The sequence below is a fragment of the Scyliorhinus canicula genome, chromosome 29 (assembly GCF_902713615.1).
Source record: "Scyliorhinus canicula chromosome 29, sScyCan1.1, whole genome shotgun sequence".
Taxonomy (NCBI): Eukaryota; Metazoa; Chordata; class Chondrichthyes; order Carcharhiniformes; family Scyliorhinidae; genus Scyliorhinus; species Scyliorhinus canicula.
Window position 1 is genome coordinate 4,318,686 of NC_052174.1, and position 19,617 is coordinate 4,338,302.

Consider the following 19,617-nt stretch of genomic DNA (forward strand, 5'->3'; position numbering starts at 1 on the left):
TACTGGGTTATGGGGATAGGGTGGAGTTGTTGACCTCGGGAAGGGTGCTCTTTCCAAGAGCCGGTGCAGACTCGATGGGCTGATTGGCCTCCTTCTGCACTGTAAATTCTATGACAATTCAGTTGGAAAATTCAGTTAGGGCACTTGAGAGTTACAAGTTAGCCAGGAAGGACCTAAAGGGAGAGTGAAGAGCGAGGAGAGGACACGAAAAGTCGTTAGCGGATAGGATCAAGGAAAACCCTAAGGCTTTCTATAGGTATATCAGGATCAAAAGAATGACTAGAGTAAGATTAGGGCCAATCAAGGATAGTAGTGGAAAGTTGTGTGTGGAATCAGAGGAGATAGGGGAAGCGTTAAATGGATATTTTTCGTCAGTGTTTACACTGGAGAAAGACAATGTTGTCGAGGAGAATACTCAGGTTCAGTCGACCAGGCTAGATGGGATTGAGGTTCACAAGGAGGTGGTGTTAGCAATTTTGGAAAGTGTAAAAATAGATAAGTCCCCTGGGCCAGATGGGATTTATCCTAGGATTCTGTGGGAAGCCAGGGAGGAGATTGCAGAGCCTTTGTCCTTGATCTTTATGTCGTCTTTGTCGACAGGAATAGTGCCGGAAGACTGGAGAATAGCAAATGTTGTCCCCTTGTTCAAGAAGGGGAGTAGAGACAACCCTGGTAATTATAGACCTGTGAGCCTTACTTCGGTTGTGGGTAAAATGTTGGAAAAGGTTATAAGAGATAGTGTTTATAATCATCTTGAAAAGAACAAGTTGATTAGCGATAGTCAACACGGTTTTGTGAAGGGTAGGTCATGCCTCACAAACCTTATTGAGTTTTTTGAGAAGGTGACCAAACAGGTGGATGAGGGTAAAGCGGTTGATGTGGTGTATATGTGGTGTCATGTGGTGTAAGGCGTTTGATAAGGTTCCCCATGGTAGGCTATTGCAGAAAATACGGAAGTATGGGGCAGCACGGTAGCATGGTGGTTAGCATAAATGCTTCACAGCTCCAGGGTCCCAGGTTCAATTCCCGGCTGGGTCACTGTGCGGAGTCTGCACGTCCTCCCAGTGTGTGCGTGGGTTTCCTCCGGGTGCTCCGGTTTCCTCCCACAGTCCAAAGATGTGCGGGTTAGGTGGACTGGCCATGCTAAATTGCCCTTAGTGTCCAAAAAAAATAAGGTTAATTGGGGGGAGGGGGGTTGTTGTTGGGTTACTGGTATAGGGTGGATACGTTGGCTTGAGTAGGATGATCATTGCTCAGCACAACATCGAGGGCCGAAGGGCCTGTTCTGTGCTGTACTGTTCTAATAATTCTAATATGGGATTGAAGGTGATTTAGCGGTTTGGATCAGTAATTGGGTAGCTGAAAGACAGAGGGTGGTGGTTGATGGCAAATGTTCATCCTGGAGTTCAGTTACTAGTGGTGTACCGCAAGGATCTGTTTTGGGGCCACTGCTGTTTGTCATTATTATAAATGACCTGGAAGAGGGTGTAGAAGGATGGGTTAGTAAATTTGCAGATGACACGAAGGTCGGTGGAGTTGTGGATAGTGCTGAAGGATGTTATAGGATACAGAGGGACAGCTGCAGAGCTGGGCTGAGAGGTAGCAGATGGAGTTTAATGCGGAAAAGTGTGAGGTGGTTCACTTTGGAAGGAGTAACAGGAATGCAGAGTACTGGGCTAATGGCAAGATTCTTGGTAGTGTAGATGAACAGAGAGATCTCGGCATCCAGGTTCATAAATCCCTGAAAGTTGCCACCCAGGTTAATAGGGCTGTTAAGAAGGCATATGGTGTGCTAGCCTTTATCAGTAGGGGGATTGAGTTTCGGAGCCACAAGGTCATGCTGCAGCTGTACAAAACTCTGGTGCGGCCGCACCTGGAGTACTGCGTGCAGTTCTGGTCACCACATTATAGAAAGGATGTGGAAGCTTTGGAAAGGGTTCAGAGGAGATTTACTAGGATGTTGTCTGGTATGGAGGGAAGGTCTTACGAGGAAAGGCTCAGGGACGAGGTTGTTTTCGTTAGAGAGGAGAAGGCTGAGAGGTGACTTAATAGAGACATATAAGATAGTCAGAGGGTTAGATAGGGTGGACAGTGAGAGTCTTTTTCCTCGAATGATGACCAACACGAGGGGACATAGCTTTAAATTGAGGGGTGGTAGATATAGGACAGATGTCAAAGGCAGTTTCTTTACTCAGAGAGTAGTAGGGGTGTGGAACGCCCTGCCTGCAACAGTAGTAGACTCGCCAACTTTAAGGGCATTTAAGTGGTCACTGGATAGACATATGGATGAAAATGGAATAGTGTAGGTCAGATAGGCTTCAGATGGTTTCACAGGTCGGCGCAACATCGAGGGCCGAAGGGCCCGTACTGCGCTGTAATGTTCTATGTTCTGTACCACAATCTATTAAAAGTTGTGGGTGAGGCGAATTCCATGATACACTTTGGGTAAACCCTGACCCATAACATGAGTTACAGGGATAGGGATAGGGGAAGGTTTTGCCCAGGGCTAAATCGCTGGCTTTGAAAGCAGACCAAGGCAGGCCAGCAGCACAGTTCAATTCCCATACCAGCCTCCCCGAACAGGCGCCGGAATGTGGCGACTAGGGGCTTTTCACAGTAACTTCATTTGAAGCCTACTTGTGACAATAAGCAATTTTCATTTCATGTGAGGGCTTAGATGGGTCAGTGCAGACTCAATGGGTCAAACAGCCTCCTTCTGTTCTATTAGTGGGTGAAAAATCCAATTCTTATTTCTCTTCTTCAAAGCTACGGCTTTTTGTTAACACCTGAAGCAAACGGGTCAAAAGCAGAAAGAGCCCACGAACCAAACTTGCTGGATCTACGTGGGCCTCTGCTGCCACTGCACTCCAGACCTCTTGGCCTATCATTACCATAGCAGAGTACCTGTCTGGAAACGATCATCACCCACACATCTTCTCGACGCTCAATTCAATGCACCAATGTGCATCGTAACTTAAACCTTCCACTCAACGGCCCTCCCCTATCCTCCTGAACATCACTCCCCCACACATCTGTCGACTACAAGCTGGACGAAACCATCCATGCTCTACCTCGCTGAGCACTCCCATGATGGCCTTTTCAACCCACCCACTGCCCACCTTCCATCTCGGGCGCCCCATACGCGACACCCTTGCTGAGCACGATCGACCAGCAGACATCCTTTGGATCAAGGAGTGGGATACGCGGGGAAGTCACCAAGTTACTTGCGGCAGACTCCATCTGTGAAACGGCAGGCTGCGAACGCCCACGGCGAGTGTGGTCCTTGCTAAACCGGCCTGGGCCAACCTCCACCGCTGGGGCCTCAGTACAAACCCCGAATGCGCTTGTGCGAAGACACAGATGATGCTGCGCGTTAGCGAAAGGAAAGATGGAACAGATCAGGTAAGTAAACCGACCTGTGGCCCGTTAATACGGAAACAGGAATTTCAAAGAGGGTTGAAACGCAGGATTCCCACATGGAATATTTTGGCACCTCCGGCATTCTCACGCACGCTGGCTGCATCTAAATCAATAAAAGTAACAGAGCAAAACTGACGGAGGGACATGAACACATTTTCTTTTGTAATTGGAAAGTGCCCAAAGTGTGTTAAACGCCCCTACTCAGAACGCAGATATTTCTAGTCCCCTAAAAGCTCAGGGGAGGATTTTCTGAAAGCTTGCGTTATAATTGGAGCAGGCGTTAAGAGAAGGCCTGTAAAGCAGTTAGAGAAATACAGCGTTACGGAGGAAAACACTTGCAGTGTCAAGTCAGGGCAAAACTTATTTTCCAGATAAATGTTTGGCTGGGACAGGTGCGTTGCACAGCGCTCCGCAGAGGAAGCGCCTCTTTTTATAATCTTGTCAATAGAACCATTCCCACCCCTTAACGCTGCTGCAGTGGGCTGAATCAGCTTTGCACTGCTTGTGCTCTGCAAATGACACGCACGCACACGCACAATGGCTCACTGATGTACACCCACTCCCAATCCGTGGGCGTTAATCAGAGACCAGGATTTTATTTGCTTTCTATATTTATATGTATTTAAAAAAAAGAAGCAAACATCACTGTCAATCCCCAAAAAGGTGAACTTTACTTTTGAGTCAGCTCGCTGTTTAATTAAACACATTAGCGGACATTAACCGTGGCAGGCAGCCTCTGGTTGAAGTCTGCCTGAAAGTCCAAAGAGCCTGTTTTGCAGTTGGTGGCTGGCAATGCACAACTGCAGAACCCCGAATTGGTTAAAGGTACAGTCATCATTATGGCAGAGAACAAGATAAATGGTGCAATTCTTGCTCAACTGGATGAATGCTAGGGGTTGACCTGGAGGGCGTGTACACTCACCAGTGAATCATGCATTTCAATGTTCCGGGTCTTTTTTGCAGCTAGTTTTGCATTGATCTGCCACAAAGGCAGCAAGAGAGGCAACCAAAAGGGCAGCATAATCAATGCACAAATTTGCTGTCTGACATGACTTTGATTTCCGTTTGAAGGTGCAGAAAGGGTGGCACGGTGGCGCAGTGGTTAACACTGCTGCCTCACAGCGCCAGGCACCCGGGTTCAGGTCACTGTCTGTGTGGAGTCTGCACGCTCTCCCCGTGTGTGCATGGGTTTCCTCCCGGTGCTCCAGTTTCCTCCCACAGTCCAAAGATGTGCAGGTTACTTGGACTGGACATGATCAGGTGTCCCTTAAGCATTCAGGGATGTGCAGGTTGGGTTAAGGGATTGTCAGGATAGGGTGGGGTGCTCTTTCAGAGGGTCGGCGCCTATTCGAAGGGCCAAATGGCCTCCTTCTGCACGGCAGCGATTCTATTCTATGAAATATGTTTTATTTAATCGTTTGGGCTGTTGATCTTCCTCCTTGTGCCACTGGGAAAAGAGAGAGAGGGATCTGCATACCGAGATCACCGGACGTTAACGTGGTTTCTCATCTTGATATTGGCGTCGCCATCAAGCAGTCCCGGGTCTGGCGCGACGTCGCTCTTGGCGAGAAACAAAGAGAAAGGTTCATGGGGCCATGTTGCAGAGCACCGTCACAGCCTGGAAGCCGTGGCAGTGGAGACTGAGACAGGTCTGTCAGGCAGCGATTCCACAATGCCAATGTTAGATTCTCACACCTGCAGGTTTTGAGGGAAAAGGGGGTGTGTTAGAAGTTCCATAGCTTTGTGCTAACGGGGAAGAACCCAGTTAGAGGTTCTGCCATGAATCTCGGCTTCAGTAGAACAAGGAAGTGGGGATCAGGAACAGCAAGTGGGATTATATACCTGCAGCTGGGCAGACATGAGGGGGCTGAGAGGATCCCCCACCATGAACATAGAACATACAAAGAAAAATTACAGCACAGGAACAGGCCCTTCGGCCCTCCCAGCCTGCGCCGATCCAGATCCTTTATCTAAATCTGTCTCCTATTTTCCAAGGTCTACATCCCTCTGTTCCCCGCCCATTCATATACCTGTCTAGATGCTTCTTAAATGATGCTATCGTACCCGCCTCTACCACCTCCGCTGGCAAAGCATTCCAGGCACCCACCACCCTCTGCGTAAAAAACTTTCCACGCACATCTCCCTTAAACTTTCCCCCTCTCGCTTTGAAATCGTGACCCCTTGTAATTGACATCCTCAATCGTGGAAAAAGCTTGTTGCTATCCTCCCTGTCCATACAATGCAGAAGGATGTCATTCGGCCCATCGACCCACTTAAACCCTCACTTCCACCCTATCCTCGTTACCCAGTAACCCAACATAACCTTTTTGGTCACTAAGGGCAATTTATCATGGCCAATCCACCTAACCTGCACATCTTTGGAGTGTGGAAGGAAACCGCAGCACCCGGAGGAAACCCACGCACACACGGGGAGAGCGGGCAGACTCCGCACAGACAGTGACCCAGCGGGGAATCGAACCTGGGACCCTGGTGCTGTGAAGCCACAGTGCTAACCACTTGTGCTACCGTGCTGCCCGGCAACGTGCTGCCATGGCAGTACTGATGTTGAAACAATGTGAAAGGATTGTCGCAGGGAGAGGGGCTGGCAGCCTGGAGGTGAGAGAGGAATAGCATCTTCCCAAATTCCAAGCGTTTATATCCAATCAGGTCCGGAAATAAGTGATGAAAATGCTAAAAACAGCTGCCCGAGATAGGGAAGCAAATCCGAAACAGGCGTGGAGTCTGAGTGGTCATAGCTGCGGAGGAAAAGGTACGGTTTGGTGCACAACGAAAAGGCCAAAGAAAACGTACAGCTGTAACTTGGATATTCTGACCAGACAAACACTGCCTCGTTGGGGGATGAGCGGAGATCAATTCAAAGTCATTCAGCCATTGCATGAGGAGGGGGTTGGAGATCATGAGGAAAATGGGATCTGAAAGATGTTGAATGTAGAATGGAATCAAACGTCGGATGCGGGATTAAGCTCCCTCTCCTGGACTTCTGGTTGCGGCTATGAGGAGCTAAGTCGTACGTTCGGCAGCTCCCGCTAGGAACGGACTTTTGGGCTCTTTTTAGGGCCCCCAGCGGTACTTTTTCGACGTTTCCCGACGTGGGAAGGACTCAGCAACATTTCCCCAGTAGCATATGGCCTGGACCAGGAGTGGCGAGTAAAAAGGTGGTAGCAAAGCCAAAGCAGGTGCGAGGGAAGAAGCACAAGATGGCGGCGGGCGGAGACCAGGCAGCATGGATGCAGTGGGCACAGGAGCAGCAGGAGGCTCTTCAGCGTTGCTTTAAGGAGCTTAAAGCGGAGCTGCTGGAGCCGATGCAGGCTTCAATTGATAAGCTGCTGGAGACCCAGACGGCCCAGGGGGTGGCGATCCGAGAGGTCCGGCAAAAGGTCTCCGAAAACGAGGACGAGATCTTAGGCCTCGCGGTGAAGGTGGAGGCGCACGAGGCGCTCCATAAAAAATGGCAGGAGAGGTTCGAGGAGATGGAGAACCGTTCGAGGCAGAAAAATCTGCGGATCCTGGGCCTTCCGGAGGGGCTGGAGTGGTCGGACGTGGGGGCCTATGTGGTCACCATGCTAAATTCGCTGATGGGAGCTGGGTCCTTTCAGGGGCCCCTGGAGCTGGAGGGGGCCCACAGAATATTGGTGAGAAGGCCCAAGCGTAATGAGCCGTCACGGGCGGTGCTGGTGCGGTTTCACCGGTTTGCTGACAGGGAGTGTGTGCTCAGGTGGGCCAAGAGGAGCGGAGCAGCAGTGGGAGAACGCGGAGGTATGGATCTACCAGGACTGGAGTGCGGAGGTGGCGAAGAAGAGGGCCGGGTACAACCAGACGAAGGCGATGCTACACAGGAAGGGAGTGAAGTTAGGCATGCTGCAGCCGGCGCGTCTGTGGGTCACCTAAAAGGACCGACACTTTTACTTTGAGTCCCCGGAGGAGGCGTGGGCCTTTGTTCAAGCCGAAAAATTGGACTCAAACTGAGGGTTGGGTACGGGGGCTTGCGTGTAGCTGTGTTACATTTGATGGGGGGGGGTTCTCTGTTTATTGTTGGTTCTTTGTTGCTTTTAGGGTGGGTGGGGCACTGTTTTTGCTCGGATGGGCTCGGGGAGGGGGGCAGACCTGCAGTGTGGGGGGCTGATGGTGGGAAGGAAGGTTGGGGCCCCGCGAGGGGAACGGGCCGGTAAAGGGAGCGGCGTCAGAGGAGGCGGGGTCACGTAGGTGGAAAGCGCGGGCTTCTTCCCGCGCTGAGGGCTGAAGGGGGCGGGGCCATAGCTGGGAAGCACGGGCTTTTTCCCGCGCTGAGGGCTGAAGGGGGCGGGGCCGTAGCTGGGAAGCACGGGCTTTTTCCCGCGCTGAGGGCTGAAGGGGGCAGGGCCGGAGCTGGGAAGCGCGGGCTTTTTCCCGCGCTGAGAGCGGTAGGGGAAGGAGGAGAACATGCTGGTGGGCAATGGGAAGGAGGGGAAGCCCCACGCTGGGAGGGGTCGAAGGAGTGAGCTGACTTACGGGAGTGCAATGGAGGGAGCAATGCAGCTAGGGGAGCCCTATCTGGGGGAGGGGGTGGGGTACCGGGTTGCTGCTGTAAGGGGAATGAATGGGCCGGTCAAACGGTCCCGCGTGTTTGCGCACCTGAAGGGGCTGAAGGCAGATGTGGTCATGCTTCAGGAGACGCACCTGAAGGTGGCAGACCAGGTTAGACTGAGGAAGGGATGGGTAGGCCAGGTGTTTCATTCGGTGCTCGATGCAAAAAAATCGGGGGGGGGGGGGGGGGGGGGATCCTGGTGGGAAAGAGGGTACCGTTCGAGGAGTCGAACATTGTGGCAGACAGTGGCGGGCTGTGTATGTGATGGTAAGCAGCAAGCTGCAGGGGGAGCGGGTGGTGCTGGTCAATGTATACGCCCCGAATTGGGACGATGCGGGTTTCATGCGGCGCATGTTGGGCCGGATTTCCAGACTTGGAGACGGGGAGCCTGATAACGGGGGGGGGGGGGGGGGGGGGGGGGGATTTTAACATGGTGCTGGGTCCCCCATTGGATCGATCCAGGTCCCAGACGGGCAGGAGGCCCGCGGTGGCTAAGGTGCTGAGGGGGTTTATGGCCCATCTGGGAGGGGTTGACCCATGAAGGTTTGCAAGACGGAGGGCCAGGCAATTTTCATTCTTCTCCCATGTGCATAAGGCCTATTCCCGGATTGATTTTTTTTTTGTCATGAGTAGGGCGTTGATGGCGAGAGTGGAGGATACAGAGTACTCGGCGATAGCCATTTCTAACCATGCCCCGCATTGGGTGGACCTCGAGCTGGGGGAAGAGAGAGACCAGCGCCCGTTGTGGCGCTTAGAGGTGGGGTTGCTGGCGGACGAGGAGTGGCGGGCGGGTCTGAGGATATATTGAGAGGTACCTGGAGGCCAATGACAATGGGGAGGTCCGAGTGCAGACGGTCTGGGAGGCGCTGAAGGCGGTGGTTAGGTGGTGTTGATCTCCATTCGGGCCCATAGGGAGAGGAGAGAGCAGAGAGAGAGAGATTGGTGGGGGAGATGGTGAGGGTGGACAGGAGATACGCGGAGGCTCCGGAGGAGGGATTGCTTAAGGAGCGGCGTAGTCTCCAGGCCAAATTCGACCTGTTGACCAGCAGGAAGGCGGAAGTGCAGTGGAGGAAGGCACGGGGGACGGTGTATGAATATGGGGAAAAGGCGAACTGGCGCACCAGCTTCGGAAGTGGGATGCGGCCAGGGAGAACGGTGGAGTTAAGGATAGGGGAGGGAATATGGTCCGAAGTGGGGTAGGCATCAATGGGGTCTTCAGGGACTTCTGCGAGGAACTGTATCGGTCCGAACCCCCATTGGAGGGAGGGAGGGATGGGGCATTTTCTGGACCGGCTGAGATTCCCGAGGGTGGAGGAGGGACAGGTGGAGGGACTGGAGGAGTTGGTCAAAGGGATAGGGAGCATGCAGCCGGGGAAGGCGCCGGGGCCGGATGGGTTCCCAGTCGAAATCTATGGGGCCTCACGGTAGCATGGTGGTTAGCATCAATGCTTCACAGCTCCAGGGTCCCTGGTTCGATTCCCGGCTGGGTCACTGTCTGTGTGGAGTCTGCACGTCCTCCCTGTGTGTGCGTGGGTTTCCTCCGGGTGCTCCGGTTTCCTCCCACAGTCCAAAGATGTGCGGGTTAGGTGGATTGGCCATTCTAAATTGCCCGTAGTGTAAGGTTAATGGGGGGGGATTGTTGGGATACGGGTTACGTGGGTTTAAATAGGGTGATCATTGCTCGGCACAACATCGAGGGCCGAAGGGCCTGTTCTGTGCTGTACTGTTCTATTCTATTCTATTCTATAAGATGTATGCAGACCTGCTGGGCCCTCTGTTGGTTAGGACCTTCAACGAGGCAAGGGAAGGAGGGGCTTTGACTCCGACGATGTCTCGGGCGCTGATTTCCTTGATCCTTAAGCAGGACAAGGATCCCCTGCAGTGTGGGTCATACAGGCCGATATCACTCTTAAATGTAGACGCCAAGTTGTTGGCGAAGACTTTATCCACGAAGATAGAGGACTGTGTGCCGCAGGTTATTCACGAGGATCAAACGGGGTTCGTGAAAGGGAGGCAGTTGAATACTAATGTACGGAGGCTCCTGAATGTTATAATGATGCCGGCGGTAGAAGGGGAGGTGGAGATAGTGGCGGCGATGGACGCGGAGAAGGCCTTCGATAGGGTAGAGTGGGGGTACTTGCGGGAGGCGCTGAAAAGGTTTGGGTTAGGGGAGGGGTTTGTCAGGTTCTTACATGAAGCCCCGATGGCGAGTGTGGCCACGAATAGGAGGAGGTCGGAGTATTTTCGGCTATACCAAGGGACGAGGCAGGGGTGTCCCTTGTCCCCCCTGCTCTTTGCACTGACAATTGAACCCCTGGCTATGGCGTTGAGGGAGTCGAGGAACTGGAGTTGGCTGGTGCGAGGTGGGGAGGAACACCGAGTGTTGCTCTATGCGGATGACTTGTTGTATGTGGCGGACCCGGTGGGGGGGATGCCGGAGGTAATGAGGATTCTCAGGGAGTTTGGGGGTTTCTCAGGGTACAAGCTTAACATGGGGAAGAGCGAGCTGTTCGTTGTTCACCCAGGGGACCAGGAGGAGGGGATTGGTGAGCTCCCACTAAAAAGGGCGGAGAGGGGCTTCAGGTACTTGGGGGTTCAGGTGGCCAGGAGCTGGGGGGCCCTGCATAAGCTTAACGTCACGAGGCTGGTGGAGCAAATGGAGGAGGAGTTTAAGAGGTGGGATATGCTGCCGCTGTCTTTGGCGGGTAGGGTGCAGTCAGTCAAGATGACGGTGCTCCCAGGATTTCTGTTCCTGTCCCAGTGCCTCCCCATCCTTATCCCAAAGGCCTTCTTCAGGCGGGTTAATAGGAGCATTACGGGGTTTGTGTGGGCGCAGGGGACCCTGAGGGTGAGAAGGGTGTTCCTGGAGTGGGGGGGGGGGGGCTGGCGCAGTCCAACCTCTGAGGGTATTACTGGGCTGCCAACGCAGCGATGGCGCACAAGTGGGTGATGGAGGAGGAAGGGGCAGCATGGAAGTAGATGGAGATGGCATCCTGTGTGGGCACGAGCCTGGAGGCGCTGGTGACAGCTCCGCTGCCGCTCCCTCCAACGAGGTATACCACGAGCCTGGTGGTGGCTACCCTCAAAATTTGGGGGCAATGGAGACGGCACAGAGGAGAGGTGGGGGACTCGGTGAGGTCCCCGATATGGGGGAACCACCGGTTTGACCCGGGGAGAATTGATGGCGGGTTCCTGAGTTGGCACAGGGCAGGTATCAGGAGGATGGGGGACCTGTTTGTGGATGGGAAGTTCGCGAGCCTGGGTGAGCTGGAGGAGAAGTTTGGGCTCCTCCCGGGGAACACCTTCAGGTATATGCAGGTAAGGGCGTTTGTCAGGCGGCAAGTGCCGGAGTTCCCACTGTTGCCGCCGCGCGGGGTCCAGGACAGGGTGCCCTCGGGGGGGTGGGTTGGAGAGTGGAGGATCTCAGCAACGTACCAAGTGATGCAGGAGGACGACAAGGCCTCGGTGGAGGAGCTGAAGGGTAAGTGGGAGGAGGAGCTGGGTGAGGAGATCGAGGAGGGGACGTGGGCAAACGCCCTAGGGAGGGTGAACTCCTCCTCTGCGTGCGCGAGGATAGGCCTCTTAAAACTTACGGTGGTGCATAGGGCTCACATGACCGGGACAACGATGAGCCGGTTTTTTGGGAGCGAGGACAGGTGTGTTAGGTGCTCAGGGAGCCCAGCTAACGATGCCCATATGTTCTGGGCATGCCCAGCGCTGGAGGAATTTTGGAAGGGCGTAGTGAGGACGGTATCGAGGGTGGTAGGATCCAGGGTCAAGCCAGGCTGGGGACTCGCAATATTTGGGGTTGCAGAGGAGCCGGGAGTGCAGGAGGCAAAAGAGGCCGGTGTTCTGGCCTTTGCGTCCCTGGTAGCCCGGTGGAAGGATGCGAGGCCCCCAAGCGTGGAGGCCTGGGTCAACGATATGGCGGGGTTTATTAAATTGGAGAGGGTGAAATTTGCCCTAAGGGGATCGGTGCCGGGGTTCTTTTGGAGGTGGCATGTTGATGACGGGTGTTTGGGGCGGGGGAGTTTCCACTTTTCTTTCTGAATTTTGTTATTGATATTTTGTGAAAACTTTAATAAAAATTATTTTTTTTAAAAACAGCTCCCTCTCCTGCATTGACCTCAGCCAAGAGAACGAAATGAAGTGAAAGTTGTCATCGTCCCCAAGGACCAATGGCTGCTCTCCTCCTTTTCAGAGAGAGAGAGAGCTGACTGGCGGTGGTTTACCCGGAGCGTCACCACACCTCAGGCGAGGTGTAAGGCTGAGAAGGCGAACCCTGCATCAATAAGCTCAGTCGCTGCAGGAATTGAACCCGCGCTGTTTGAATAACTCCGCATCATGAACCACTCGGCTAACTGAACTAAAGTACACCCACCATCCCCAACATACGTTTGCCCCATTTCCTAACCCAGCTAAAATCACGGAGCAAGACCCGCAAATTTTGAGCCAGCGTGTGCACAGCTTCACACAGTGAAGGCAGGTGGCCGTGGTGGGATGAGAGCGAGAGGGAGGGCGGCGCAGAGGGAGGGCGGCGCAGAGGGAGGGCGGCGCAGAGGGAGGGCGGCGCAGAGGGAGGGCGGCGCAGAGGGAGGGCGGCGCAGAGGGAGGGCGGCGCAGAGGGAGGGCGGCGCAGAGGGAGGGCGGCGCAGAGGGAGGGCGGCGCAGAGGGAGGGCGGCGCAGAGGGAGGGCGGCGCAGAGGGAGGGCGGCGCAGAGGGAGGGCGGCGCAGAGGGAGGGCGGCGCAGAGGGAGGGCGGCGCAGAGGGAGGGCGGCGCAGAGGGAGGGCGGCGCAGAGGGAGGGCGGCGCAGAGGGAGGGCGGCGCAGAGGGAGGGCGGCGCAGAGGGAGGGCGGCGCAGAGGGAGGGCGGCGCAGAGGGAGGGCGGCGCAGAGGGAGGGCGGCGCAGAGGGAGGGCGGCGCAGAGGGAGGGCGGCGCAGAGGGAGGGCGGCGCAGAGGGAGGGCGGCGCAGAGGGAGGGCGGCGCAGAGGGAGGGCGGCGCAGAGGGAGGGCGGCGCAGAGGAGGGCGGCGCAGAGGGAGGGCGGCGCAGAGGGAGGGCGGCGCAGAGGGAGGGCGGCGCAGAGGGAGGGCGGCGCAGAGGGAGGGCGGCGCAGAGGGAGGGCGGCGCAGAGGGAGGGCGGCGCAGAGGGAGGGCGGCGCAGAGGGAGGGCGGCGCAGAGGGAGGGCGGCGCAGAGGAGGGCGGCGCAGAGGGGAGGGCGGCGCAGAGGGAGGGCGGCGCAGAGGGAGGGCGGCGCAGAGGGAGGCGGCGCAGAGGGAGGGCGGCGCAGAGGGAGGGCGGCGCAGAGGGAGGGCGGCGCAGAGGGAGGGCGGCGCAGAGGGAGGGCGGCGCAGAGGGAGGGCGGCGCAGAGGGAGGGCGGCGCAGAGGGAGGGCGGCGCAGAGGGAGGGCGGCGCAGAGGGGAGGGCGGCGCAGAGGGAGGGCGGCGCAGAGGGAGGGCGGCGCAGAGGGAGGGCGGCGCAGAGGGAGGGCGGCGCAGAGGGAGGGCGGCGCAGAGGGAGGGCGGCGCAGAGGGAGGGCGGCGCAGAGGGAGGGCGGCGCAGAGGGAGGGCGGCGCAGAGGGAGGGCGGCGCAGAGGGGAGGGCGGCGCGGAGGGAGGGCGGCGCAGAGGGAGGGCGGCGCAGAGGGAGGGCGGCGCAGAGGGAGGGCGGCGCAGAGGGAGGGCGGCGCAGAGGGAGGGCGGCGCAGAGGGAGGGCGGCGCAGAGGGAGGGCGGCGCAGAGGGAGGGCGGCGCAGAGGGAGGGCGGCGCAGAGGGAGGGCGGCGCAGAGGGAGGGCGGCGCAGAGGGAGGGCGGCGCAGAGGGAGGGCGGCGCAGAGGGAGGGCGGCGCAGAGGGAGGGCGGCGCAGAGGGAGGGCGGCGCAGAGGGAGGGCGGCGCAGAGGGAGGGCGGCGCAGAGGGAGGGCGGCGCAGAGGGAGGGCGGGGCAGAGGGAGGGCGGCGCAGAGGGAGGGCGGCGCAGAGGGAGGGCGGCGCAGAGGGAGGGGCGGCGCAGAGGGAGGGCGGCGCAGAGGGAGGGCGGCGCAGAGGGAGGGCGGCGCAGAGGGAGGGGGGCGGAGAGGGAGGGCGGCGCAGAGGGAGGGCGGCGCAGAGGGAGGGCGGCGCAGAGGGAGGGCGGCGCAGAGGGAGGGCGGCGCAGAGGGAGGGCGGCGCAGAGGGAGGGCGGCGCAGAGGGAGGGCGGCGCAGAGGGAGTGCGGCGCAGAGGGAGGGCGGCGCAGAGGGAGGGCGCCGCAGAGGGAGGGCGCCGCAGAGGGAGGGCGCCGCAGAGGGAGGGCGCCGCAGAGGGAGGGCGGCGCAGAGGGAGGGCGGCGCAGAGGGAGGGCGGCGCAGAGGGAGGGCGGCGCAGAGGGAGGGCGGCGCAGAGGGAGGGCGCCGCAGAGGGAGGGCGGCGCAGAGAGAGGGCGGCGCAGAGAGAGGGCGGCGCAGAGAGAGGGCGGCGCAGAGAGAGAGCGAACCAGAGAAAGAGCGAGAGCGAACCAGAGAGAGAGAGAGAGAGTGAACCAGAGAGAGAGAGAGAGAGAGTGAACCAGAGAGAGAGAGAGCGAACCAGAGAGAGAGAGAGAGCGAACCAGAGAGAGAGAGAGAGAGAACCAGAGAGAGAGAGAGAGAGCGGGCCAGAGAGAGAGAAAGAGAGAGAGAGGGCCAGAGAGAGAGAGAGAGAGAGAGAGCGGGTCAGAGAGAGCGAATGGAAAGCTAGTGATGTTGAGGAAGACACCACACTGCCTTGTAAATTCAGGCTGTAACCAATATAAATTGACCATACAAAAATCCTACGATACAGTCTCTTCCAAAAATAGCTGAATCAGTTAGACAGATTTCCCAAGTGGATACTTCAATTCAACTGATGAGAAGGAAAGAATTTACATTTATGTGTATGTTTCATGGCCCAAGGGTGATGCATAGGGCTTTACAGTCAATCAAGTGCTTTGGAAATGCAATGATGAAGGCCGCCCTGGAGTACTGGATAGAGTTTTGCTCCCTTTACTTGAGGAGGGACGCAGTCACATTAGAGGCAGTTCAGAGGAGGTTCACTAGATTGATTCCAGATGTGAGGGGTTTGTCGTACGAGGAGCGATTGAACAGTTTAGGCCGAGTTTAAAAGAATTAGATCTAGTGCAGCTGGTACATCGCATCCACAGCGGATTGGCTCAACACTCCAATGATTCAGAAAATATGGATCAGCAAATTCGGCGATGTTTTGGTACACTACCATTCACCTACAAGATCGAAAGAGGATGCAAAGCCTGAGGAAATCACATCCGAGATGGCTGGTGCACAATTCTTTCCGAAACCTGACACATCTCAGAGTTTCTGGCAACTAAAGCTGGAGGGACAAAGTACAAAGTACAGCACTTTTTAAAAAAAAATAAACATTTTATTGAGGTATTTTTGGTATTGTAACAACAACAAAATAAACAATATACATGAAACCACAAACATTGTGCAAAAACCATTTACCTCTCGTACAGGTCCCACCCTTATTGAACCCATACTGTAATCTAAACTACCCCCCCCCCCCCCTCCCGTCTGCTGTCGATTAATTTTCCGCGACAAAGTCGACAAACGGTTGCCACCTCCGGGTGAACCCTAACAGTGACCCTCTCAAGGCGAACTTGATCTTCTCCAAACAGAGAAAGCTAGCCATGTCCGATAGCCAGGTCTCCGACTTCGGGGGCTTTGAGTCCCTCCAAGCTGATAGTATCCATCTCTGGGCTACCAGGGAAGCAAAGGCCAGAACGTCTGCCTCTTTCTCCTCCTGGATTCCCGGATCTTCCGACACCCCGAAAACCGCCACCTCTGGACTCAGTGCCACCCTTGTTTTTAACACCGTGGACATGACGTCCGCAAACCCCTGCCAAAATCCCCTCAGCTTCGGACACGTCCAGAACATGTGGACATGGTTCGCTGGTCCTCCCTCACACCTTGCGCACCTCTCTTCCACCCCAAAGAATCTGCTCATCCGGGCCACTGTCATGTGAGCCCGATGAACGACCTTGAATCATATCAGGCTGAGCCTGGCACATGCTGCGGACGCGTCCACCCATACACCATCCTCTATCTCTCCTCCCAGCTCCCCCTCCCACTTGCGCTTCAGCTCCTCGGTCTGCATCTCCTCCGACCCCATAAGCTCCTTATAAATGTCCGAGACATTCCCTTCTCCTACCCACCCTCTGGAAACTACCCTGTCCTGAATCCCCCTTAGCGGTAGGAGCGGGAAGGTTGACATCTGTTTACGTAGGAAGTCCCGCACCTGCAGATATCCGAATCTGTTTCCCCTCGCCAACCCAAACTTCTCCTCCAGCGCCCTGATACTCGGAAAGCTTCCCTCTATAAACATATCCCCCATCCTCTCAATCCCTGCTCTCCGCCATATCCAGAATCCCCCATCCATCCTTCCCGGGGCAAACCGGTGATTATCACAGATTGGGGCCCAGACCGATGCTCCCTCTGTTCCCACATGCCGCCTCCACTGGCCCCAAACCCTCAGGGCCACCACCACCACGGGGCTGGTGGAGTAACGTGCTGGCGGGAACGGCAGAGGCGCAGTTACCAATGCCCCCAGACTGGTGCCCTTGCATGAAGCCACCTCCATAAGCACCCATGCCGACCCCTCCCCCACCACCCACTTCCTGATCATGGCTATATTCGCCGCCCAGTAATAGTTACTGAAATTTGGCAGCGCCAGCCCGCCCGCTCCCCAACTCCACTCAAGCATTACCTTCCTTACCCGCGGGGTCCTGCCCGCCCAGACATAACCCATGATCACTCTGTTGACCCACTTAAAAAAGGACCGTGGAATAAAGATGGGGAGACACTGAAATACAAATAGGAATCTCGGGAGGACCGTCACCTTCACCATCTGCACCCTCCCAGCCAGAGACAACAGACGCGCGTCCCATCTCAGAAAATAGTCCTTCATTTGGTCCATTAGCCGGGCCCGATTCAATTTATGCAGCCGGTCCCATTCCGGCGCCACTTGGATGCCTAGGTACCTAAAGCTTCCCTCTACTAACCTAAACGGCAGCTCACCTAGTCGCCTCTCCTGTCCCCTCGCCTGGACCACAAACATCTCACTCTTTCCCATATTAAGCTTATACCCCCAAAAACCAGCCAAATTCCCCTAGAATCCTCATGATTTCTTCCATCCCCTCTATTGGGTCCAAAACGTACAGAAGCAGGTCATCCGCAAAGAGCGAAACTCTGTGCTCCACTCCACTACTCTTCTTCCCCCCCCCCCCTTCCCCCCCCAGACCAGTCCTCTCCAGCCCCTCGAAGCTCTCCGAGCAATTGCCAACGGCTCTATAGCCAGTGCAAACAACAGTGGGGAGAGGGGGCATTCCTGTCTCGTCCCCCGGTGCAGTCTAAAATAGTCCAATGTTGTCCAATTCGTCCGTACACTTGCCACAGGAGCCTGATACAGTAACCTGACCCAATCAATAAGCCCCGCCCAAATCCGAACCGTCCCAGTGTCTCCCACAGATAATCCCATTCTACCCGATCAAAATCCTTTTCTGCATCCATTGCGATCACTACCTCCACCTCCCTACCTTCCGGGGGGGGGCATCATGATCACATTTAACAGCCTTCTTACATTGGCCACCAACTGCCTACCCTTAACAAACCCCGTCTGATCCTTCCCAATAACGTCCGGAACACAATCCTCGATCCTGGAGGACAAGATTTTGGCCAGCAACTTTGCATCTACATTCAACAGGGAGATCGGCCCACACAGCTCCGGGTTCTTGTCCCACTTAAGAATCAGCAAAATCGTAGCCTCATTGAACATCCACAACAACACTGGCCCCCAATATCCCAGAGAACGTTTTATAAAACTCCACTGGGTACCCGTCCGGACCCGGGGCCTTACCCACCTGCATGGCCTTCAAGCCCTCCACTATCTCCTTCAGCCCGATTGGGGCCCCCAGCCCTTCTACCCGCTCCCCGTCCACCTTTGGGAAATTCAGCCTCTCCAAGAAGTGGCTCACCTCCTCCGGCCCTGGAGGGGGTTCCGACCTGTACAGCCTGCTGTAGAAATCCCTAAACGTCTTATTCACCCCTACTGAATAAATGACACTTTTAATGCACTATTTGGACGGTACTGCTTTCTGAGAATGCCGTTTGGTATAATTTCAGCATCCGAAATTTTTTGCCATGCCATGGGGCACATAATCAAGGGCATCAAAGGTGTACATGTGTACGTGGATGATATCATCGTTTGGGGCTCAACCATAGAAGAGCACAATTCGAGGTTGCTTAAACTTCTAACGAGCGTCAGGAGAAATGGGCTGAAGCTCAACAAGCAAAAATGCCAATTTGGAGTAACTGAGGTGGCATTCCGAGGTGACGAGCTCTCATCGCAGGGCACTGAACCCGACAAGGACACAATCCAAGCAATTCTCAACATGCCAAAGCCACACGATGGTAAAACCATCTTAAGAGTGACGGGCATAATGAATTTTACAGGGAAATTCACTCCAAACCTGTCAGCAAAAACAACACGGTGACCCAAATGATGAAGTGTTTACTCTGCTGATATGTCGCCTCATTTTGTTTGTGGTGAGGATTCTCACATTCCATTCAGGGAGTCCAGACTTTTGTATGAAGTTGTAATGCAGAGACATGGATCGTGATACATGGCACATGACTTTCCACTCTTACGGCCTGCCGCTGGGGCGTGTTGGAAGGGGCTGGCAGGTTTGGTCATGTAACGAACACACCTTCCCTGGCCATCAAGTCCTGGGGTAGGATTCCGGTCTATGCTCTCGCAGGCCCTACAGGCCCTACAGGATCTCTCCCGTCCGGCACCCTTCTCGCTCACCCTCTCCCAGTCCTCCCTCACAGCAAGGGCTCGGGTGAAGCATGGCAAGAGCAGTAGAACCACAGGACGCAAACTGTGCTAGAAGTGATAGGGGTTTAACAAATATGACTGTGTGATATAGTACGAGTTATTTGAGACATAAACATGGTGAGTGGAGCATGTTTGAGCGTGGTTACTGCATCCGTTTCCCTCAGCTCCTGCCCGGGTCTTCTGCAGACTAATGGATCTGGTTCGTCCACAACGCCATTTTTGTCGGCCATGACCACAGGGCTGGCCGACAACAAATGTGATGGACCTATAAAACTCTGACCACCCCGCAAGTCCGACTGCGAGTCATTTTTAAAATGTTCCTCAAAAACGTTGAAAGAAATGTAAAAATAAAAACCACACTCAGTACGCAGCCGAAGCTGCTCGGGGAGGTAACAGGAATGACAGACAGTTATTCGTATCATTGCCATAATCAAAGGTTCGCCATACCTCAGTGACGTCCATAACCTTGATGGCCGCAAGCTGCCCCGTTTTGACATGTCGACCCTGGATGAAGAGGAAAAAGAAAACAGAGATCAGCTTTTTGGTTTGACAAAAACGTCATCCTTGAACGAACGATTCACGTTGTTGGGCCTGCCTGCGAAAGGAACAGTTTTCCTGTTATCTTTGCCAACAGTGAGATATCCTACAGCCACCAATAACCAGAGAGAGAGCCTAATGATCGCATGCGGATGGCACACCGAGCTACTGGAAAACAACTGTCTACTGACGCCCATGAGCCAG

General features: G+C 55.5%; 1 protein-coding gene across 1 annotated transcript in view; it reads right to left on the minus strand.

Moving 5' to 3' along the window:
* Window positions 1-19,385, minus strand: part of LOC119958374 (misshapen-like kinase 1) — a 189,500-nt gene extending 170,115 nt beyond the window's left edge. The window contains exon 1 of the mRNA XM_038786859.1: window positions 19,324-19,385. Within this exon, the coding sequence (XP_038642787.1) occupies window positions 19,324-19,338 (15 nt within the window). The 5' untranslated portion in view covers window positions 19,339-19,385. The remainder of the gene's footprint in view (window positions 1-19,323) is intronic.
* Window positions 19,386-19,617: the final 232 nt, after the last annotated feature.